The sequence below is a fragment of the Esox lucius genome, chromosome 4 (genome assembly GCF_011004845.1).
Source record: "Esox lucius isolate fEsoLuc1 chromosome 4, fEsoLuc1.pri, whole genome shotgun sequence".
NCBI lineage: Eukaryota > Metazoa > Chordata > Actinopteri > Esociformes > Esocidae > Esox > Esox lucius.
Window position 1 is genome coordinate 28376196 of NC_047572.1, and position 23849 is coordinate 28400044.

The 23849-nt window shown below is 44.3% G+C and overlaps 2 protein-coding genes across 3 annotated transcripts; one reads left to right on the plus strand and one right to left on the minus strand.

The window, feature by feature from the left end:
* Positions 1-1240: 1240 nt before the first annotated feature.
* pcdh12 (protocadherin 12) lies at positions 1241-15663 on the plus strand. 2 transcript variants are annotated; one of them, XM_010900985.4, is made up of 4 exons: positions 1241-4958; positions 6950-7041; positions 8561-8709; positions 13347-15663. In XM_010900985.4, exons 1-4 carry the CDS (start codon positions 2040-2042, stop codon positions 13754-13756), a joined length of 3570 nt encoding a protein of 1189 aa, XP_010899287.2. In that variant the 5' UTR covers positions 1241-2039; the 3' UTR covers positions 13757-15663. The 2 variants fall into 2 exon arrangements, with proteins under 2 accessions (XP_010899287.2, XP_010899277.2); XM_010900975.4 differs by having other exon boundaries at positions 1243-4958; positions 13332-15660.
* Positions 15664-16076: 413 nt separating this feature from the next.
* guf1 (GUF1 homolog, GTPase) lies at positions 16077-22606 on the minus strand. The gene is made up of 17 exons (XM_010900962.3): positions 22145-22606; positions 21933-22044; positions 21697-21845; positions 20874-20954; positions 20679-20756; positions 19992-20075; positions 19834-19898; positions 19530-19733; positions 19123-19262; positions 18832-18955; positions 18206-18338; positions 17946-18089; positions 17662-17795; positions 17416-17517; positions 17012-17131; positions 16891-16927; positions 16077-16314 (listed from the first exon to the last, which is right to left on the minus strand). Exons 1-17 carry the CDS (start codon positions 22343-22345, stop codon positions 16180-16182), a joined length of 2043 nt encoding a protein of 680 aa, XP_010899264.1. The 5' UTR covers positions 22346-22606; the 3' UTR covers positions 16077-16179.
* Positions 22607-23849: the final 1243 nt, after the last annotated feature.

The following is a 23849-nucleotide window of genomic DNA, read 5'->3' on the forward strand; positions in this document are numbered from 1 at the left end:
TAAGGAAAACAGTTTTTTGGATCAATCAGTAAATCACATTTTTCATATAGCCCTTTTTACATCAGCAGTTGTCCCAAAGTGATTTTACGAAACACTCAGCCTGATACTCCAAGGAGCAAGCAAAAACAGTGTTGAAGCACCGTATTAGAGTTTGAAAATACATTTTGCATGTGTTCTCTAACAGAGGGAGAATTGTTAAGGACATCATCTAGCTGTTGAGGAGAGTAGCTTTAAGTCTGAAACAGATCCCCTGTTTGTTTAGGAGATAAACCCTAGTTGTGTTGCCTGACCTCTGCTCTCTCTGGCCTCACAGAGACGGTCACTGTGAGGGGAGTCACCCAACACTTTTTACCAGATCTGGTGACCTAGGGCATTAACTGTGTCTCTAAAAACATACATTGGATTGAGGTGACGAATATCTTTAGCATCATCTTTCACAGTGTTATCACCCTGTTCCGGTATTATAACTCAGTGGAAAGCTTTTATTGGCCCACTCTGTAATTGGTTTGTTGATGTTTGAAGACCCCCTAGCTGAAAAGGAATTGATATGCCTGAAACTTCTCTTGCCATTCTTTCTGAAGAAGGTTATAGACAAACGTTTCCTTTAGTTCATGTCATTAAATACTAGATAAACAAAAAACAGTATGACAGTGCAAACAAGCATAATGTTAATGCAATTGGTCAGGTTTTATATGTTGTTTGAAAAATGTTACATTTTTGTTCTGCAAATTAAAATGTTATCAGTCAGCCCAAATACAGTTGTGTTTCATTTTCCCATTGTGGAAATCCTGTAACGGGCAAGATGTTTTATGGTTTGAATTTTGTTTAGCAGCGTTGTTTTACAGCTTTCTTCAGCATCCATAAAACCTGATTCTTCACATTAGTCTTGTAATACCCTACATTTTGCTAGTCCTTCGCTATACAAATAACTTACAACTTAGCACAACCTGTAAACACCTGACTGTGCTATTTGTGATGTAAATTTTTTAAACACCTCAACAGATTCTGCTTTAATACCACCAAGAAACCAGACAAAAAACAATAGAAATGTAAAAACAAAAATGATTTGACAAGAAAAACATCTTTATAAACTGACAAGTTAGAAGTTTTTCACATTTCTTAGCAACAGCTAGAGCATGTGTTTCTGTGACGACCCCAGAACGTACATCATGGAGCTACGAGTGGAGAGAAGGCCTTGTTACACAGGGTTCCCATAGGGGCCATGCTTCAAACCCACTCCGATTTTACTGACAGTGCAAGGATCTGATACATTTTTTTGGGTGAAAATTGCAGGAAATAGGCAGCAAGGCAAAACGTGTGAAGGACTGGGGGCAGGGAGGGAAGCCCAGCTCACATTTCTTTAAAAGCGCTGTTGTTTCAACTCCTGCTTAATTTCCTGAGGGCCCATTTTTCTGTTTGGGGGAGTGGAGATGAGATTTGCATATGCTCTGCCCCCCCCTACTGCAACTTTCTGATTGGATGGGTCCTACCCAGCGTGTGTCATCACAGATCCAAACTTTCTCAGTGCTTTCCTAACTTTTCTCTGTAGCTACAGGCTGATGAACCAGGAGGCTGGCAGCCAGCGGTTATGTGAGTGAGTAAAGCAGTAAGCTGTAAGATTGTGTGTATGTGTAAGAAAAGGAGGCAGGCGTTGTATAGTTAAGTTTTCTGACTGAACTTATAATGTAGTGTTGCTGTAAGTTTGTTGGTACTGAAAGATGTAGGATTGCCTTTATTTGAATAGATTGTTGAGCTGTCATTGTTGATATATTTTATGCTAATATACAAAGCTATATGTAAGTTTAAGAATATGGGTAGATGTGGTAGGTGTGATTTGTGTTTTATAATTACAGATATTATTGTTCTATTTATGGTGGAAAGGTTTTACAGTAGCTGAACCTTTTTCTACCGAGATATTATTATCAACATTCTTTATAACCAGTCATACATATTTAAATTAAAGAAGAGAGCTTCAGAGTAGGAAAAAAAAAATTAAACCATTACATCTCGTTAGTATAGTGTTAGAGATGGCTTTTTAAATGCTGGACTGGTTAGTATTATCTCGCAAAGTCATGCTGGTTGCTTCGCTGCTGGTTCTGTGCCTTGGTTCTGTGGCCCTGTCTTCAGACCCAGACCCATTAACGGTCATGTACCGAGTCTGGGAGGAGCAGCCTGTGGGCACAAAGGTCGGGCGTCTGGTTGATGACCTCCGTCAACGAGGGGAGACCGGGGCGCTGGAGGACTTCCAGGTCGTGGAGCATGGTAAAGCACTACCCTTCTCTATCAATGCGAGAGATGGAACTGTCTCCACCCTGGGCCAGCTGGACCGAGAGGACCTGTGTCGGGGCTCAGACCTGTGTGAGCTGGCCTTCAGCGTCCTCTACAGGAAAGGTGGCTCCATCCACTTCCTGAGGGTGCGGGTGGAAGTGATGGACCTCAACGACCACAGCCCCACCTTCTCAAGCAGCAGTCAGGAGGTGGAGCTCTCTGAGACGGCCGCCTTGAGGATGCGGATACCCTTGGACCGAGCGGTGGACCCGGACGCCGGCCCCAACGGCCTTCAGACCTACTCGCTGTCCGTCAACCAGCACTTTGCTCTGGATGTGAGGAGTGCTGCAGACGGGCCGAAGCAGGCGGAACTGGTGGTGATCAAGGAGCTGGACCGGGAGGTGCAGTCATCTTTTGAATTGACTTTGTTGGCCTGGGACAAGGGCAACCCTCCCAAGTCCGGGAGCACTCTGGTGCGAGTCAACGTGTTGGACTCTAACGACAACAGCCCCTTGTTTGAGGACAGCACGCCCACCGTGGAACTAGCCGAGGACACGGCTCAAGGGACTGTTGTCATCCACCTGAAGGCTACGGATCCTGACCAAGGGGTCAATGGGGAGGTTGAGTACTCTCTGAGTAGGCATGCTCCACCTGGGGTACAAAAGCTTTTCAGTGTCCACCCGCAAAGTGGAGCGGTGACCTTAAAGGGCCCACTGGACTATGAGGCCAAACACTCTTATGAGGTGGACATCCAGGCTCGTGATCTCGGCCCCAATGCCATCCCCACTCACTGTAAGCTACACATCAAGCTGAGGGATGTCAACGATAATGCACCAAGGATCCACGTCACTTGGACACCTCCTGATTCCCCAGTGGCAACGGTTTTAGAGGGGGCCCCGGAGGACACGTTCCTTGCGCTGGTCATGGTTTCTGATGCCGATTCGGGGGACAACGGCAACGTGCATGCCCAAATACAGCACAGATCAGGCCACTTCCGCCTCAAGAGAATACACGGCGATAACTACATGATCGTAACCAACGGGACCCTGGATCGGGAAAAGGTCATGGAGTATAACCTCACGCTACTTGCCCAGGATCACGGGAACCCTCCTCTGTCATGTGTCAGGCACCTGGTTGTCCATGTAATGGATGTGAATGACAATGCTCCAGTGTTTTCCCAGACCCACTACAGGGCTTCCATCAAGGAGAACAATGACGTTGGTTTTCAGGTCTTCAAGGTGGAGGCCAGCGATGTGGACGTTGAGCTTAGCGGCAGGGTCTCCTACTCTATCCAAGAGTCAAACGAACTAGGAACTCCCACAGTGTCTTTCTCCATCCATCCCACCAGTGGTGTGGTTACTGCCCAGCAATCATTGGACTATGAGATGTCGCCCACCTACTCTTTCATTGTGGAAGCCGTAGACCATGGGCATCCACCTCTAACTAGTACCGCTATGGTACTCATCGAGATCCAAGACGTCAACGACAACTACCCGGTCATCGAGGAACCAATTACCCAAAACAACATTGCCATTGTGAGTGTACCGGTCAACACAGAGAAGGGGGAGATAGTGACAGTGCTGGGAGAAGGTGCTGAAGAAGGCTCTGCCTACACTGCAACCGATCGTTCTGCCCAAAACGCACTTATGGGGTTTCTGGCCACTACCATAAAGGCCAAAGATCCAGACTCGGGCCTAAATGGAAGACTTAGCTTCACGATCACAGATGGAAACCCCACCGGACTCTTCAGACTTGACGACACCACTGGACAACTCTTCGTTAACGCAACCAATGCTACAGAGCTCATTGGGAAGACTTTCACGGTTGACATTGCAGTGTCGGACAGCGGGTCTCCAAGACTAGTGACAGAGCTCAGCTTGCAGGTGACGTTCATCAACTTGCAGGACCATCAGAGGAACTCGGCCTCCGGTGACCGTGTCCAGCTTAGCTTCCCTATGTTGATGGCCATCTGCCTGGGGACCTGTTGTCTTCTGCTCCTTCTGACCGCGGCCCTAGTGACCACCTTCTGTCGCCCTGCGAAACGAGACAACCACGCCTACAACTGCAGGACGGCTGAATCCAGCTACGCACGCCACCCCCGCCGCCCTCAGAAGAACATCGGGAAGGCCGACATCCAGTTAGTGCCGGTCCTGAGGGGAAGGAGGGAGGATCCTCCAGAAGACGGTCACGAAGCCCAGCCCCTCTCCCCTACGCCGCTGGTGGTTGAGGAGCACATTGACGGGCAATACAGCCAGGCCAACTCCATCAGCTCAACTATCTGCACCCAGGCCTACCCAGAAGGTGGTGCAACGCTGCCAGTCTCCTACACCAAAACACTCAGGAAACCTGGCTGCATCGAGCTGAGCGGCACACTCCCCCGGACGCCAGCCACTCCTTACCGAACTCTGCGCAGGGCAAGAAACCCGTCATCGTCCTCTGCTCTGTCTCAGACCAGTACCCTGAGGCGACATGGGAATGCTGAGCACCAGGCTGCGCCGGACGTTGAGGAGACAGAACCGTCCTCTCCAGTGTCCCAGGTGGCAACACTTAGAAGGTCCAAGCACACAGATACCAGAGGTGGGCGTGAGGCTGAAGAGCACAGACGGATGCTGAGGAACCTGGTACGCCTTTCCATGGCTGCCTTTGGCGAGAACTGCATCGAGCTGTCCGCTGCCTCTCCAGAAGTGCAGGTAATTAACATTCTGAGGTAGAATTTTGCAAATACTCTTATTCAGTGTGAATGAATAGGTTGACGTGCCTTGCTCAAGCACACAACAAAACATTTTTCACCTTGTTGGATTTCGACTCAAACCAGCAACCTTTCGAAAAACTTGCTTTACTGCTAGGCTATTTGAAACGCAATACACATTAATCTAAACTTGATATACCTCATGTAATGCATTATATTAATTTAATTATTCTGGTGTTACATTAGTTACATCTAACGGATAAACGACAGTAAATAAAAAGGTATCTGAATATTTTTGTTTCGGAAAATAATGCATTCCTCACACGTTTTCACTTAAAGACGTTATTAAGTGTAGGTTACAGGAATTGAGGTCCATTTAAATTAAAGCCCTACCTACCCTCCACGGTTCCCAGCAGGCTGCTATTTTGGCCTAGTGTATGGCTTACATAGGAAGCCTGAAGGGACAGCTGACAGATAATGCTGCAGCCAAAGCATTGAGTTTATTCAGGTGCTCATGTGTCAGCCACTGTAATCCCAAACACTCCCATACCCCCAAGCAGTCGCACCTCCTTTCAATCAATATCGAATAACAGACCAATATAGAGATGGAAGAATGCCTGGTAGAATTAGTAGACCACTCTTATTCTCCAGGGCGGAGAGCCAGCCAAAGTAAGCTATGACATTTCTGTAGTGTAAGGTGATACTGCTTTGACATGCGAGGACCGCAAGCCGTCAGTTACCAGTGGTACAAATCACTAATGCTGAGCTAACGTTAAGCAAAGACAAAACACCAACTGTAAAAGTCTGGCATCGCTTTGCTCGTCAAACCGCACATTTTCATCGAGGGGAAATCAGTCAGTGGCGTTAGAACAAAGGGTTTGGCAAGGTTTCATGGCCTCACGTGAATTCCATTATAAGAACAGGAAGAGGCCTGAGTCTTGACCCACCTCTTGTTCAGCCCCCGCCTGCTCGGCCCAGTTGGCCCATTGGCTTTGGAGATCTCCCAAGAGGTGGGCAAAAACCTCTGGGCTTCAGGGGTGGGGGCGGCGACTTCCCTGCACACCATATTTCTGTGGTTCATCCTGGAAGGAAGCAGGTCAGAGAAGAATAGCCCTGTACGTAGAAGCGCTTTCCGGTCCGCCCTCGCCCCTCTGAATCCAACAGACCCGCGTGTACGCTCACACGCTCGCACATGCACACGCTCACACGCATGGTGGGTCGGCGTTAGCAGCACATCCGCTCCCGCAACAAACATGTCGGCGGTCAGCACAAACCACCCTGGTTGTCTTCCCCGGTGTTTGAAGGTCCCGTGGTGAGAGAAAGACAGGGTGGATTTGTGTGGATGACTCGTTCTGGTCCACGCTGCAACAGTTAAATCAACATATTATAAACATACAGCTCCGGAAAACATTAAGAGACCACTGCACCTTTTTCTTTCCTTTCCACAGAAGGTGAAAAGGAAAGTTGTGAGTGAGGAAAAGAAGCATTCAATTTGCAGTGGTCTCTTAATTTTAACTCTTCTGTTCCTCACTCAAAACCTTCATTTAGACTTTTTTGGAAAGGCAGTGGTCTCTTAATTTTTTTTGTGAGCTGTAGATTAATGTCCCATTTAACTGTTGGTAGAGCATCTAGCTCACAAGGTTTAATGGGCGATCAACAAGAAAATGTTTGTACTATAGGTACTATAAGTCACTCTGGATAAAAGCATACGCTAAATGGCTAGAATGTAAAAGTATAAGAACCACACCTTATTATTCTAACAAACCACAATCGCCGTAACATGTCACGTTGACCCCATGAAATGACATCTGTCACCTTTGTCAGGAAGTAAAATGTTGTTATCTCATTGATTTAAAAAACTAATTGTGAACAGCCTCAGTACACCACATTATCCAAATCCACGCTTGTTACTCTGACTTCTGCGCCGTGATGTCGGTTTCTCCCGGAAGCTGTTCATGGTCTCCTTCCTCCTCTCCTTTCTCCTCCTTGTAGCAAGTCTCCCAGCTCCTCTCGCTGCTCCGTGAGGGTCAGCTGCAGCCCAGACCCAACTTCAGAGGAAACAAGTACCCCCAACGCCCTGGCAGGTGAGCACGTTTCCTTTTTCAGCATTTCTTTCTCCCCCCTTTTCACTTCCTTTGTTTCAGAGCCAGTTAATCACCACCACCACATCATCGCATGCATCATTGTTTTTACATTTCAAAAAAAATTATGTTCTGATCCACCAACACACTTTCATGGCTCGTTTTTTCTCTAGGTCAAATCTGTCTCAATAACCAAATATGTTGGACCTATCCATGTTTGTTTGTCCATTTGTGATTTAATTCACATTTTAAACCCGTTTTACATAGAAAACCTGCCCAGAGCCACTGATAAAATGCAAGCAACCTATAAATACTTTCCTTATTTACAAAGCTAGACAATAGAGATCAGGTGTGTGTCCAATAAACAGGAAGATGTTCTCAGTCGGCCTAGAAACAGGAAGAGTGTCTCATACTGTAAGGGTTCAATGACTCAGTCAGTCAGCAGACATGTCACAGCAGGACACGGTGCCTACCTCAGTGTCCTGACTCATGCCTGTAGGGCAGGAACCAGCACATCCACTGACCACAATGTTATCTTCTATACACAGCATTAAATCAGGGTTTATATCTGGTTCAGCCTCTTCGCCCACATGGTGAATAGATACTTTAGTGTTTTCCTTAATCGAGATCATCTTAAATATTACATAGGCCTACTGTATTTTTACAGAATAATTGTGAATTGTTAAAAGAATCTTTTCCCCATTTCATTTTGCGCATTCAGTTTAATGTGTCATGGTTGGATATATAAGATGTTGAAGACCACTGGCTATCTCCCTTTGTGATATCTCCCTTTGTGATCTTGGCTCAATTAACTGGCTGAGAGACCCTGTCTAAAGCCTGAGAAGACATTTTGGTCCAGGGATCTAGATTTGAACTATTTGCAGTGCATTTTCTCTCCTAGTTGGAGATAGTGTTTTATGTTTCTTTGCCCATCTTGTTGACTTTCCCCAAAATTGCAATACAGCTGAGTTATCAACCACTAGAAGTTGTCCATGTTGCCCATGCTTGGTCTAAGCGGTGTCAACTGTTGTGTCTTAATCTCCTGTAAAGTTCATAATTGATAAGACCAGTGGGACAACTGGTCCATTCAAGGGGAGTATTTTTGGTGTGTATGCACCTTTATTAAACAAAGCCCCAGGTCAGTCAGCTAGCCTCTGGTATTTTATCACCAAACTCTAAAATCCCCAGAAGTAGATTAGGTAAGAGTCAAAGATAAAGATTTCATCAGACCTGTCATGGCTTACCCGGAGCAGTCCAGTGTGGTTAAATACCACTTAGCACAGCTCTGTCTCTCTCAAGTAAGGGTGTTGTCTAGGAACCAGTATTGGAAGCTATTAAACTGTTAACATGAGCTTAGGTCAGCACCTTCCAGGACAGGTTGATTCTTGAGGAAAATGTTACAGTTGCAGTGAATGTTCCACAAGATGGCTGACTGTGGAATCCTTCTACTACTGAATGTTGGTGTTAAAATGTCCTCCCTCCCTCCTCCCTGACACTGTGCGTTTCCTCTGCTTCTCAAAAGATCCGGGGCTCAGGATGCCGATTGGCTGAGCACCAAAGACAGTGGTCATGGTGAGAGTGAGGCTGGAGACATGGACTGGGACACAGGTCGAGACTCCCCCATCGACCCCCTACTGGAGGAGGGTTACAACAACCTGCTCAACAACCCTGGTAAAAATAAATTATAAATAATTTGACCACTAAACTGTCAATACTAAAGAAATACATCACTCATAGGAAATTAGTAAGTAACAATTAGATAACATACTGTAGACCGTTTTGGCCCAAGAGGAACACTTTAACAACTACCAGCCTGAAAATATACAAAATATAAAGGTGCATCTTTTAGTGACTAACAATATAATTACCTGAGTGTGGGTGTTTTCACCTCAGCTGTAAAGATAAACATTGTAGTTGCTGGACAAAGAAAGAGTAAGAATGAGTTCCCCACACTGTTTCAGTTCCACTATAATGACAACTAGCTTTACTGACAACCAGTTTTATTGACTACCAGCGTTATTGACAACCAGCTTTATTGACAACTAGCTGGAATCACAGTTTTCAGTAAAAGCTAGGAATTTGCATCATTTACCCAGTGTGTGGACCCCATTCTCATTATTTCTTTAAATATATCGTCCCATTTAAAAGCCCAGCCCTGAGAAGGGTTGGCCAGACTAATGGGATATAACTCCTTCCAGTTATTGTTCTGGTATTTGGTTTTTCTCTCAGTAGACCTTTAGTGCTGAACACGGGGATTTCCACGTTTTACGTTTCCATCTCTTTGTTGAGAGCCATTTACAATCCATGCTGGTACAACAGTCTCACAGATGTGTTACAGGCTCCTTTTTACACGTGTGCCATCTTGTACACACCCTTGCACAAAGAAAAATCTCCAAATTGGAGAGGTGTGGGAGAATGCCATGAGAAGTGGCCAAAGAGCATTTCGGGTTTACTGCCTCGCCCAGGGACCGAACCCCAGATTTCAGCTTGGCATTTCTGAGAGCCCTGGTGTTCTAATGGTTTCCTGTCTGTCCTCTAGATAGATGGGACACACAGGAAGTAAGGAGCCAATGGGGTTTTTCAAGACTCCAGACTTTAGAACAGCCTGTTTTTTTTATTTCCCTGGCAACAACTTTGTTTTCCCCCGATTTCACTCGAAGAGTCATCCTTTCTTACCCGGAGTTATTTTCGCTGTTGTACTCCCGTCTTTCAAGGCTTATTGAACAATCCGACACGGACAGACACACACCCATCACCCCCCGCTGCCAACCACTCCGGCCTGAGGCAGTGTCTCAGAGATGTCTGAACAGATAGCCTTGAGTCCCACCTCTGCTATCATGTACCACCTCTGTCATTAGTTCTGTTTGATAGAACGCAACGGTGTGGGTGTGTCTGTCTATGTGTGTGTGTATTGCTATAATTGGGAGAACCAGAAGTCCTCACTAGTACAGCGACTTGTGACAAAATGCAGGAGAAGTGAGGACATTTTGTTATTTTTGTCTCGTAGTCAGGGTTAGGATTATATTGATTTTCGGTACACAATTATAACCTTACCCTTCCACGCGTAAACAGCAGAAGGACAGGGGTGCAGTAGCTGTTTATGAGGAAAAGCACAGAGACGCTGTGGGTTTTTACTCATTTTGAAACTATTTCGGGAATACGGGAGTAGGAGGAGCAAGATTACAACATTAAAAAACACAAACACACCAACAAATGGAATGTAAAGTAATACACGGAATTGGACATTTTCTGTAGAATAGGCTCTTATCCAGAGTGAAATTAGCGACTGCATACATATTCATACTTTTTCTTAGTGGCTGCCAATGGGAATCGAACCCACAATGCTGGCGTTTTAGACGCTGTGCTCAACTGAGCCACACAATCAGTACCCCATCAGTACCCCTTCTTCACAGTTTGGCCTCCCAGTCTTTTCATCCTCTTGAGCTCGACCAGTTTTGTTCCAAAGTGCATTCCTTCGGGTGGTAGTCGTACCTGTTGAAGGGACAGCTTTCTCCAAAGTGTACATTTATAGAAGGTCAAAGTTTTAGAAGGGGAATCACGTCACCAGTTGAATTATAACCGTAGGCAAAGTTAAGCTCTGGCTACAGATCCAATGTATGTGGGTGTTGTGGTTGTATTTAATATACCACAGTTATGGCGCTCTCCACATCAAACGAGTGTGTTCATCTCTCTCTCTCACTGGGAGTTCCTCTGGTTCCAATAAGAGGATAATTGTTTTTTGAGGATTTAGGGTTTTCCTGCTGTTAGGTCCGTTCTAATTAAGTTTGCAAAGGGGGGAGCCATAGATCACGGGAGATAAAAAGCTGGCTGAGGGAATGGGGGATGAGGTGCAGAGAAATGGAGGAACAAGCAGTGGGAGCGGAGTTTGAAGATATTAGCAGTCAGACCATTTGAGGGGCAGGGAAAATAAGAGAGATAGAAAATATGACGCATGGCGAATAGATTGTGAGTTAACCTGATGTGATTGAACCCACACAGTTAGCTTATGAGTTAACCTGATGTGATTGAACCCAAATAGTTAGCTTGTGAGTTAACCTGATATGACCAAACCCACACAGTTAGCTTATGAGTTAACCTGATATGATTCAACCCACAGTTAGCTTGTGAGTTAACCTGATATGATTGAACCCACACAGTTAGCTTGTGAGTTAACCTGATATGATTGAACCCACACAGTTAGCTTGTGAGTTAACCTGATATGACCGAACCCACACAGTTAGCTTGTGAGTTAAACTGTTGTGATTGAACCCAGACAGTTAGCTTGTAAGTTTCCTTAATGTTACAGAACCCAAGCAGTTAACTATAGAGTTAAAATCTGACGCTGTAGGTTTCATTGAACACAGCCTCCCCAACATCTGAGTTAAAGTCAGGCAGAAGCAACAGACCATGGAAGAGGGTAATCCTTACCATATTCTGAGAGTTTTATTCTGAGTTTTATCTATGCAAGCCCTCTCAGAAAAACTCTCTTTTGAGGTCTCTGGAAGACGACAGACATGAAAGATTTCTTTGGAAGTAATGGCAGTTGATTTCAGTCAGCATCACCCCCGCCCAATGACCTGTGTGTGACGCTCAACACATCAAGAGAAAAAGATATATATCCACAGTGAAGCCTTTGAACATTCCCAACAAATATCCGCCAAAGTCTGTCTTAAGGGAATTTGGGGGCGAAATAAGATCTGAATATTATATGGATTTTGTGCACGGAATTTCTCACTGATGTATAGCTGAAACACAGTGGGAAGAGGACTTGTTTAGGTTATGGACTGAGATCAGAGCTGAGGATGTTCAGTGGTTGTGCATGTGTGTTTACGTGTCTGATTGAAAGGCGCACTGTAATGAGATTGTGGCCCGATCTTTTAACTTTCTGTATTTGAGGATCAGGATAATGGTCTGATGTTAGGTGTGCGTATGTTTTCTCTGCTCGTTTTTGGGGGGCTAAGTGTCTGGGTTAGTGACTGCTCTGTAAGTTTGAGAGACTGTGTATGTGTCGGGGGGGGTGTTAGTGACTGCTCTGCTAGTTTGGGAAAGTGTGTGTGTGCACGTGTACTTGGTCTGGATTTGGTTAGACAAAAAGTACCACAGGGCATTTGATCCGGAACAAACTCTTTTCAAGCCATAAGCCTAATTAGATGGAAGCAAGGAGAATCATGTTAAACAGTTAGGGAGGCCAGACAAAGAGAAATGGTTGTTTGGCACAGCTGGTTGAGGCATGCCAGACTTCACCTAATGGACTCTTTCCAAATACACATCCCAAGATGAGTATTGTCATTGACATTTTGTCAAAATAAAATATCTGGATAGAATCTACGGGAGTGTATTTCAGTCAGTGTAATCACTATCTCTAAATACATAAAACATTTTAATAACTACTCTTTTTTCAAAGCTTAATGATACCTATATTTTAAATAGGATTTCAGCCTAGGTCTGATATGAGCCTGTAAATTCAGTCTGTTTAATCATGGAGTCGGCATCTTTACCACGCTGCTCGTGTTACGCAGTGAAACAGAAATGATCTCAATATCTCCACCCACAGTCTATTGCGTGGTTCCACATTCGGTGGCCAGGACCCTTAAATAGAATATATATAGGCATACAATTTAATTTAAATTACACATGACATTGTTGTGATACCATATAGTTTATGTCAGTTTAACAGCATTTTATTCTGTCAAAAAAAAAAGATTATGTTTGTCCTGATTATCCGGGAAGCACATCCCCATAGTCAGAATTCCTCAACAAACACAAACTCCTGGTAGACTTCACTCTAAATGTATTCCCACCCGTTCTGACTCTGTACGTGCTCATTATGTGTGAAACCACTAGGCCACTTTACTTGGGTATATAACTCAGGAAAGTCAGGAGATGACAGGAAATGCCTGTCCACAACAGCCCGATAAATATACTCTTCCTGTGATTTCCTCTGTCCTGTTTTTGTCCTACATATAGTGAGAGAAGAAAACTGTTGCTTAGCAGAATATTATTATTTCAGTAAGCTTCTTTTTATTAAAATGTCTTTTCTTCTTCTTACAATCATAGAAGCTTGTAGGTTCTCTGGTAGTTCATTTGGTAGATGCTTGTAACGCCAATGTTGTGAGTTTGATTCCAAGGGGGGCCAGTACAAGAAATGTGTGCACTCACTTATGTAAGTTGATCTGGATAGAACCGTCTGCTAAATGACTAAAGCGTAAAGAATGTAGGTATGAGATGTTTCTTTGTTAATCAGTTGTATTACTAATTCCATACTTCTTATCTATCTCCTTGAATCTTGTCAGATGATTTCTTTGCAGACATCGAAGACACTGCTTGGATGGCCCGTCTCTCTCTTCCCCTCACTGCCGACTACCATGATAATGTTTTTGTCCCCAACGGGCCACCATCCCCCGAAGCCCATTGTCCTCTGGACACCCTGGACTCTACCTCCTTCTCCACCTTCGGCAAGACGCCGGAGAAGGACGGCCCACTGGGAGGGGCTTTGCTCTCTGAGGTCAACACCTTGTTTAATATGCTTCTGACCCAGAAGGGCGACTCCCAGCCCCTCCCCTCGCCAGATGTGCTCTACAGGCTGTCCGCAGCCTACCGTCGCTCGCTGGGTCTGGATGGAGCTGCCGCCCCAGTAGGAGCCCCCAACATACCACGGAACCCGGGCACCCCCGAAAAGAGGTCCCCCCAGGGTCAGTCCTTCAACCAATGCCCTTAAGCACATGGGGGCGGGGAAGAGTTTTCTCAGTGTCATTTGATTGGTTCTTGTGTATTTGGGATCCTAAGACTTTCCAGTATGTTCCCACTGCCCCCTTCCCCCAAACAGATGACGTTTTGCTGTTGTTGCAGAAATGACTGGGCTTCTCCAGCTTTTAACACATCCCCATTAGGAGATGTCAATAGCACCCCTGAGCTGCAAAGTTCTGGAGACCATAATTAACCCAAGGCCATAGAAATGGTTAAATGAGAAAAAGTGTTCTGGCATGGACATGGCTATTGGATGCAGACACCATTTTAATGTTGTTGTTCAATTTCATTGCCTGACCCCTGTCTGTTGGTGTCATGTGATCACAACACTAACCGGGGCTTTAGGGGGAGCAGGGCTGGCCCTAGATTCTCTTCTCGCTTCTCTCTTATTTCCTTCAAATTTGAATTTGTTCATTGGGTGGAAACATTTAGTTGTTTTAAAGCAAATTTGCTTTAAATCTGCCATGACTTATGGGGTGTTAATATGACATCTGAATGCGAATGACTCACCAAACCAATATTTCGTTTCGATATCTAACGAGGGCTACTACCAAGATGAAAGTTGTTTGCTGACATGGTAAGATGAGTGTCAGCGACTATTGTAACAAACATTTTTATCATGTACCAAGTTCAATTGCACCTGGTGTAAGTTCAGACCTCGACTTATTGTAATGTCAGGGGGTTGAGTTAGAGAGCCCCTGGCGTCTGGGTGATTGCCTTTTTGGCAGGACAGCTCTGAGGCGAGATCAATCAACCAATTATACTGAAACGGACTACTTCAAAGGAGCCCCAGTGGTGCTACCCGTACAGACGCCATAGTGGCGCAGTGAAACAGATGAGACCTTTATCCATCTCTATGCCCAAGGCTTTTAGTGATGGAGCAAAAGCAGGGCAAACGTGTGTATATTTTCCCTCATAGTACGTGTTGAACACAATGAAAGTCTTCCTCATGTGGAACATACATTCCTGAGCCATTCTGATGCAGCAAAGATTAACATTCTGCCTGGTCAGTAGTGTTTATCAGTGGGGCAACAACATGGTGCTGTTTGTCCATGGTATTAATGCCTGATTTTACAAAGAGCCCAAGAGGGAAACGACTCATTGTCTTTGCTTAAGACAACAGACTAACAACACTAAGTCTGTTCCTGAGGAATGTGTATAATATCTGTCACAATAGACCTGTAAGGCAAAAAATGTTGTGTTTATTTAACTGCCGTTTTGAGAAATAACACCATTGTTAATGACTATTTGTATTTACAACAAGGAAATTCTTCAGCAACTGAAAAATGTGCCATTTACAAATGTATGTTTGTTAATACACTTAAACACCCAGGATACAGAAATCTTGAATGGTAAAGTATTATGAATTATTTTGTAGACTAAAGGTGTCATTTGTAATTGTCCTCAGGAGAATAGGGAGGTTTTTTGCCATATCTAACAGCACTTTGTACATAATGTTTTGTATGAAATTTTTATAAAATCATTAGAAAAATTGCATCATGATCATTTCATCCTACAAACTCTATTATGTTGAAGATTTGGTTGTTGGTTTTGAATGTTGGAAAATAAGATTATTTCCTGGTGAGAACGTATGGAAACCGGGAAAATAGATTAGTAAGATAGCGCCCTCTGCTGCCTTTTCTTTGTAAATGGCTTGTGATAATAAAAAACTGAAATTGCTTTTAGGTTGTGTTCATAGTCGACTTCAACCTGGTAAAAGAAAAAATTATCAATCATGCTCTGTCAAACTGGGCTTCCCTCTAAACAGACTGATCAGTTAACAGACCAAAAGTTTCGATTGGCTCAACTTCTAAAATGGGCCAAGGCATACCGACCAATCAAAATTTAAGCAGCACACAAAGACCACAATTCATTTGTTGTAATTAATGGCCACATTGACCCATCAAGAACAAGTGGAAAATAGGAAGCATAATAATAAATTTTTTTCAGTGATCATATTTGCATGTGGAGTTTTCATTAACTGGCTATCGTGTCCACTCCCAAATGTTCCCAATCTGAAAAGTTTGTTCGTTAAGACTTTTCTTGGCAGGCCGGTGTCCTCTCTGTAAGCCACCGTATTGGTCCCATTGGGGAAGCACTAGCAAACCAGAGAGCTGTAAGGAATACTATAGATTAGCCTGTTTGACAGAACTCAAAAGTTGAAACCATCCTTATCCAAGAATGAGGATGGATTTCAAGCCTGTAGACGTCCGGGCAAGCGGAGCTATCTACTAAGACACATGGAGTAACAGAGACACAACGAGATATTTGTTAAATAAAATTGTATCCGTTTTATTATTTACAGGAAATTGTGTTATACCCAAAATGGCAATGGGATCTACATCCAGACATTGAAGCTATATCTTATCTTCAATAAATAAGGATACGTATGTGCTACTTGTCTTTTCTCTTCAGGACGTTAATGAAGGCATCTTTGGGGACTTGCACGGTGCCAATGTAGCGCATCTTCTTTTTCCCCTCAGCTTGTTTCTTCAGGAGCTTCATCTTTCTAGTTATATCACCGCCGTACTGACAGAGAGACCAGGATAAGACAACATACTAGACCGAGGGTGTGAAACTCATTCCACCGAAAACTAAATGTCTGTTGGTTTTAGTTTCAACTGGTGTCCTCATAAGAAATAGATCACCAGATGAGGGAAGAACCCTAACTAAGTAGTGGCCTTAATAAAGTTGGTACAAGGTAGGAGCAAAACCCGGCAGACACTAAGCCCAAATGGATTGAGTTCGATACCTTTGTACTAAACGCTGCTGTATTTGATTCTACCATACATTGACACTACCATTCTAGACGCTATGTGGTGTATTCAGTTCACCAAATTAAACATTTTAGTTATTAAACAGAAAAGCTACCTGAACAGGAGCTGAAACTTTTAAACATATTGTTTGGTGGGATAAATATACCCCAGGATTGTAAATATTGGCACAAATGGTACCAATGTTTGACATTCTATTGGCCCAACTCATGTATGTCCCTTTCCATACGTTTAGTTTACAAAAAAATAAAATACGCAACAATCTGTGTAATGAACACATCCCCAGGGCTCGTTCAACACGTGACGATCGCAAGAACGAAAGGTTACTCACACATTTTGCCAGAACATTCTTCCTGAAAGCCTTTATCCTGAACGAGAAGAGAGAGGATGTCAGGCAGACTGAGAAGCCACACGTCCAACGGTCCCGTTTCGGGTTCAGCCTCAACACTTACGTCTCCCTGGCGATGACTTTGCTGCCGATGGCTGCTTGTACCGCGATCTCAAACATCTGTCTGGGTATGGCGTCCTGCAGGCGCTCACACATGGCCTTGCCGGCGCTGTACGCCCGGTCTCTGAACAAGACAACGACAGAAGACACGTCATTATGGTACCCGGCAGATCCTACTGTTATACGGACATACTGGGCCAAATCACTTCGGCAGCAGAGTCTTGGTTTGAGGAATGCGTCAAAAGTTAACTGGCCAATTTACATATACAGTTACGCGGATTCAAACCCACGCCGCCGCAGTACATCGGAGCACAGGTGGCAGCTGTTCTGGTCATTCTGAGCGTCAGAAGAGCCAGGTCTGCGCTCCAACTATCACAATCTGAGCAACTACAAAAAACAAATTCTTACCTGTGAACGATAGTGGTGAGTTCCTCCACGGGTTTTCCGTTCAGCAGAATGTCCATTCGGATCACGTCGGCCGCCTGATACCCAGCATCCTCGTAGTCAAAGCTGTGGAGAAGAGGAACCGCTAAACAATGTGGTCCTTCTAACTACTGGCGGACAGACGAACCCGACGGGATTCCCTGCGTGGTCTGCCAGTGTTGTTTTCCGGCAGTACGCTTCGGCGATGTGGAAGAGTCACGGGAGAATCACCTAGCGTATCCCGAAGACATGGATTTGAGGTGATCATAGAAGTCCACGACAATTTCGTTCAGTGGGAAGAGATATTTCATCATCACCCGGTGGTCGTCAATGTAAACCATGTTCTTCTGAATCCCCCTGCGGTTCTACACGGGGGGGGGGGGGCAATAAGGCAATGAAACACGTAGAGAATGTTGTACTCGGAAAGTGACAATGATTCAAGCACATTTTCTCCAGTAACAAAGTGATCTTTCAAAACCAGTAATTGGCCACATCTGAACGCCAGCCTGGCTTACCAAGCAGACACTCATGATTTTCCCGATGTAATCATCCGGGGAGATGATGGTCCCCATCACCATGGGCTCCAGGTACTCCTTCACGAGTGACCGGTCTGGGAACTGGGCCGGGTTCACTATAGTGATCTCCTCCCTTCCATGCTCCTACAACACAGCGGGAGGACCAGCTACGACCTTTAGAACATCACACAACAAATGTCGGCCAATGTTGTCACGCACTTCAAAACACTGGCCCCCTAGTGGTTTGGGCGGAGCACTACCTTGATGAGCCTGGGGGAGGACAGGATGGCTTTGTAGGGCACAGTTGGGGCTGTCACTATGACAGAGGCATTGTACTCCTGCTCCAAACGCTGGTTGAACACTTCCATGTGGAGCAGGCCCAGGAAGCCCAGTCTACAGAACCAAAAGAAAAAGGGGAAAAAAACAGAGAGCATAAAATAAATGGAGAGCGAGAACGATTTAGGGGTGTCTGATCATGCCTCCACCCACAATCCCACAGGGGGGTTGTTTCGCAGCTACCCAAACCTACAGTACCTATCGAGTTAGCCCACCACATGGACGGGTTCCTTTATTCGAGAGGGTAAAACACGTGTTTAGGGTGACGGGGAGGAAGCATCAGAATCAGAAAGAGTATCACAACAAACTAGGAATTTGTTCTGGTCTGTTGGTGCAGCAACTTTGTACAAAATGAATAAAATCAAATAAAAATAGTGGACTGAGTATAAAAACAGTAGCCTGAGCATTAATAAATTACAAAAAAATATACTAAAGAATATGTAAGGTGCAATAATTGTCCAGTTGAGGGTTGTGTGTGTATGTGGGGAGGGGTTATAGATTTGTCCAGTTTAGGTAGTGTGAATATGTGGGGAGGGGTTATAGAACTAACCTCCAGCCGGCTCCCAGCGCCAGACTGCTGTCCCTCTGGACGGTCACACTGGAGTCGTTGAGGGTCAGTTTCTCCACTGCGCTGCGGAGGGTGCTGTAGTCTGACTGGTCCATTGGATACATTCCTGGAGAGGAACCGGCGAGGACACCCGGGGACGGAAATCAGTGACACTACATTTGTTCCTAAACTCCGGTACTGTGCAAAATGCCACAGCACGGAATCTGTTCAGTTGCCAGTGTGTGTATGGCTTCTATGTCAGTCCGGTACACAACCAGCTGGGATTCAACATACCAGCAAACACCATGGCTTTGGCTGGCTTGAACCCAGGCAGAGGTTCTACAGGATGTTTCTGGTGGTAGAGGGTGTCCCCAATCTGGGCCTCCTTCACTTCCTTCATACCGGCTATCACATAGCCCACCTGGCCTGCGTAGCTTTAGAAACACAGTATCAGCAAAGAGGAGAAAGAGATCTTTTAGTCAGGTGACCAAAGAATTATAAGACTATTGCCTTTCCCATAGGACCAGCGTGTTTCACAATTGCAGACAAATTGAAGAAGAGGTGGATTTGCTGTATCTTGCAGCTTAAGGCCACAAAGATATAGAAGCTTAACTTTGGGCACCTTCAATAAAACAGTCATCATCAATAATGACGTGAACTAGACAACAAGGGGATTTGACAGCACGATGCAGTGGACTCACAGTCTTTCCATGGGGAGCTCTTCTGGCTTAAGAAGGCCCAGTTCATTGACTTCGTAGCTTTTCCCCAAGTGTGCAGAGACAATCCTGTCCCCTTTAGACAAACAGCCCCCGAACAGAGCCACGTTGGCTATCACCCCCCTGTACTGGTCAAAGTTGGAGTCAAACACCAGGGCTTTGAACGGGTCTTCCCTGTTAAAGGTGGGTCTAAGAAAAGAAGATGACATTCAGAAAGAGGACCGTTTGACGTTCTGCGGACAGAAGACATTTTGTTTTACTCATGGAAGGAGAAAGGAAAGACACTCACGGTGGTAATCGTTTCACAACTTCTTGAAGGACTTGATCAACATTAGTGCCCAGTTTGGCAGAAATCTAAAAAGGGGTGACATTAGGTTGTCAACAGAAGTTCGCAGAAGCGAAGGCAATCTGACAGTACTAGCAGTTGGGTAATGTGTGTCGACTCACCCGAATGCACTCCTCCTTTGGAATATCAAAGACCTTTTCAATCTGATTTTCTACCCTCTCTGGATCAGCATTTTTCAAGTCAATCTGAAAAATGTAACAAATGAAATTATCAAAGTTAATAGCAGAAACTGGTGAGAAAGGAGACACTGTACATTCTTTATCTGGACAGGGCCGGAGAGGCGTGTCCAGTTTCCCAGAATGACTGCTACGTTTCAGGATTATTTGTACCAAATGACACGTTTCAACAAAACTGAACAGACTTTGCAGCTTGAAGCAATAAGTGACGTATTTAAAGGATTGTGGCCATTCAGACAGTTTTCAACAAATCAACTCATTCCTTCTTTTTTAACTTGTAATTAAGTACAGCAACGTTCAGTTCAAACATTTTAGAACATCTGTGCTTATGATGGCTTTCTCCATGTAATGGTTTACAATACAGTCAATTCTGACTTTGTAGATGTGGACTCAACTGGATGTGGACTCATCACCAACACCCAGGCTTGAATCCCAGTTTAAATCCAATCTGGATTCCCGTCCACATGATCAATGCTGAACAACCCTAAACCAGGATATACTACTGCTTGTGGCACGTTGACCTTGGCATACTCTTGCACTTTAATCTTCCCACACGACAGATGAAACTCAAGGGCAGGGTAATTAACTGTTTAAATGACTAATTAACTGTACCTTGTTGATGACAGGAATGATGGTCAGTTGAGCTTCAAACGCCAAGTAGAAGTTTGCCACAGTCTGGGCTTGAATCCCCTGAACCGCAAAAGAACAGCTCTTCACCATCACCGGACTACGGATACTTTCTCTAGCTACTTTCCGTCAAATTCACAACACACTTCAATGTCTTGTTGCAAAAAAACTAAAACATACCTGATTGGCATCAACAATCAACAGTACACCTTGACATGCTGAGATGGATCGAGACACCTCATAGCTGAAGTCAACGTGACCCTGCGAACATAGGAGAAGAACGTGCTCCAAGTAATGTGGCACATACAGGTGTGGTGTATGCCGAATAAACCACGCCCAAGACCTGTCCTGTTCTTAGGTTACCAATGAAATTTGAGAAGCAAACTGCGGTGTCACATTGAATTGTATACAGTGTCTTATAAAACCTGGCGGTAAGCAATAAGGCATAAGGGGTTTTGTTACATGGCCAATATGCTTATTGCATTTTTAATCCGGTTACCCACACAATTAGAGACGTGTGGTATATTGCCAATATACCACTGCTAAGCGCTGTGTGCAGGCACTCCGCAATGGGTCGTGCCAAAGAACAGCTCTTAGCCATGATATATTGGCCATAAACCACATCCCCTAGTGCCTTATTGCTTACATACATAAACCACTGCTAACAGCCAATCAGAAATCAGAATTCAAGATGAATAACCGTCTGGCTGACTGCCCAATGCCACTCACAGCTTCAGTGAAAAGCCAGAACAAACGCGAAACCGAAACGTGCAAACTGAAACAAACGCAGTGCAAACTGAAACATACGACCAGTTAGCTTGGTTAGAGTTATGGTTAAAAAAAAAGAAGACATTTGTTATTAACACTGCTTATTACTCACTACGACAGCAGCCCAGCCGTGGTACACATACTTTTGTACACTGTTTGTTTACCACAATGTTATGTACTACTGCTTTATAATTCATCCTGTATTAACTAACACAACCTCATACCATCTACTCACTGGTGTGTCAATGAGGTTGAGCAGGTAGGTTTGGTTCTCGTACTCATAGAACAGAGAGGCCGTCTGGGCCTTCACAGTAATGCCCCTTTCTCTCTCCACCTGCAGCTTGTCCAACACCTGTTTATTCTTTTGAGTCTTGGTTATGGCACCTATTAAAACCAAAGGTGACAATGTCAGACATAGCATTCAACACCACCAGGTAGAAATGTACTTGCGTTATGTATGTTGAAACCCGCCTGTTATTTCCAGAAGTCTGTCAGCCAAGGTGCTTTTCCCATGGTCAATGTGAGCAATAATACTGAAGTTTCTGATCCTCTCCACTGGGAACTTGGACATATCTATACTCTCCTTGAAGAAATAACAGTGTTGTTAGGTACAATTGATGACAAATCTTTTAAAATAATGGACACTGCACAGCACTCTGTCGGCTAAAAGTGGAGTTCCTTACTTTGTCAGTCTGGGTACTGAACATCTTGGTAGTGTTACGAGTGCAGAACACAGGCGCCGTCTTCATCCATCGGTGTCTAATGACGGTCCAAGCTGTGTTACAGTCATGGCTCTTTCGTCTTGTTTGATAAATTCTGAAGTCCAAAAGATACCTTAAATAAAGTGTTGCACACACTTTAGTTTTAATTAAGGCCAGCTGCATGTTAGGTAGCTACTAGATCGATTTCGTAAGTCATCAGCCGAAGTTGGAGTTCAGAATAACATTACAGGACATTCAAGTCGTTAGCCTTAATCGCTATTCTTAGATAACAGCGTAGGTCTTCATCAACCTTCGAAACATTTCAATCCCAATATGTGAACTCATAGAGGTGTGGTATACACGAAGTATATCACAAGCGCTGAATTTGTCTAAAAGAGATCCAGAGCTTATCAAAAACATGCAGGGTTCTCTTGTCAAGGCGCAGCCATGTTGGGGTGTAAGGTTATATACAATGCACGCCGGTAAGTGTAGTTTGATGCCAGGTACCCTCTGGCGCTTCAAGAGGGCCTTTTTAGTATTGCACAAAGCTGTATGGTTTTGTGGTAAATTATGGGTTGAGTGACTAGTGTTACAACAGCACAATAATCACTTGCAAATTAAGAATTTAGAAACATTTTAAATCAGCTGAATATTGCGGATGAGCCACCTAAAAATGTCAACAAATGCTGTTACATTCACTAATTCACTGGATAATATAAAACATCAAGGCTATAACAAACGGCCTGTTCCAGAGTTGCCCCCATTTCAGGAAGACAGCTTCATCCTGGAGTTGTGTCTCCACTGACCTGGAAGAAGCCCTGATTCTAAATTGCTGCAACAATATTCCAAACATGGACATGAAGCCAGATTGGGGACTGGCACCCGGTTGTGAATTGACAATGTAGCAGGCTTGATTATTGCCCCCCCCCCCTAACTAGCCTGTGTCAGTAATCTGCTTTGCAATAAAAAATGATTCACCTGTATGTTGAGCTGGTATGGCACGTCTACTCTTCTACACTACAGTAGCCCAGTCAGAATGGCACTGGCCTTGGGCTATTTTCCTTTCCATCCCTGGTCAGGCTTGATGAAGCTGCTTTAAGTACTGGGAACGGCCTACCAGAAACTGTCGACATTAGGAATGATTTGAAGATCTTTTTAGCCCTGTTTTTTTTTTTTTTACTAGGTAGCTATTTAGTGTTTAGTTGTCTTCTGCATGAAATTGTTTGACCTTCCTCAGCAATTTCCGGTTTTATTTATAAATAAGCATACTTCGTAATACAGTTTGATTTAATGAATTACATTGTGTAAGGCATACTCTCCTTTGCAAGGAATTGATGCCAAATCAAAGCCTTAGAACACTAGATATAAATATAAACCAAGAAAAGGGTGGAGCCTGATTTAAAAAAAATGATGTATGCACACACATTTACATTTTAGTATGACTGTAGTTGTGTTATTGGGTTTCGTGGTGACCACAGATGTTACAGTATGGTCACATTATGTGTGCCAGTCTGTTGCTATTAACGGGGCTGTTTCTAGGATATTCCTTTTAACTCTCCACACGGTGTCCCACTGCACAATGACCAGCATACTGTAAGGGGGTAGAAAACCATTTCCATGGCAACACAAGACAGCAGCCCACTCATGCTGAGTGTGTCCTGAGAATAATGTTTGGCTCAGAAATCAC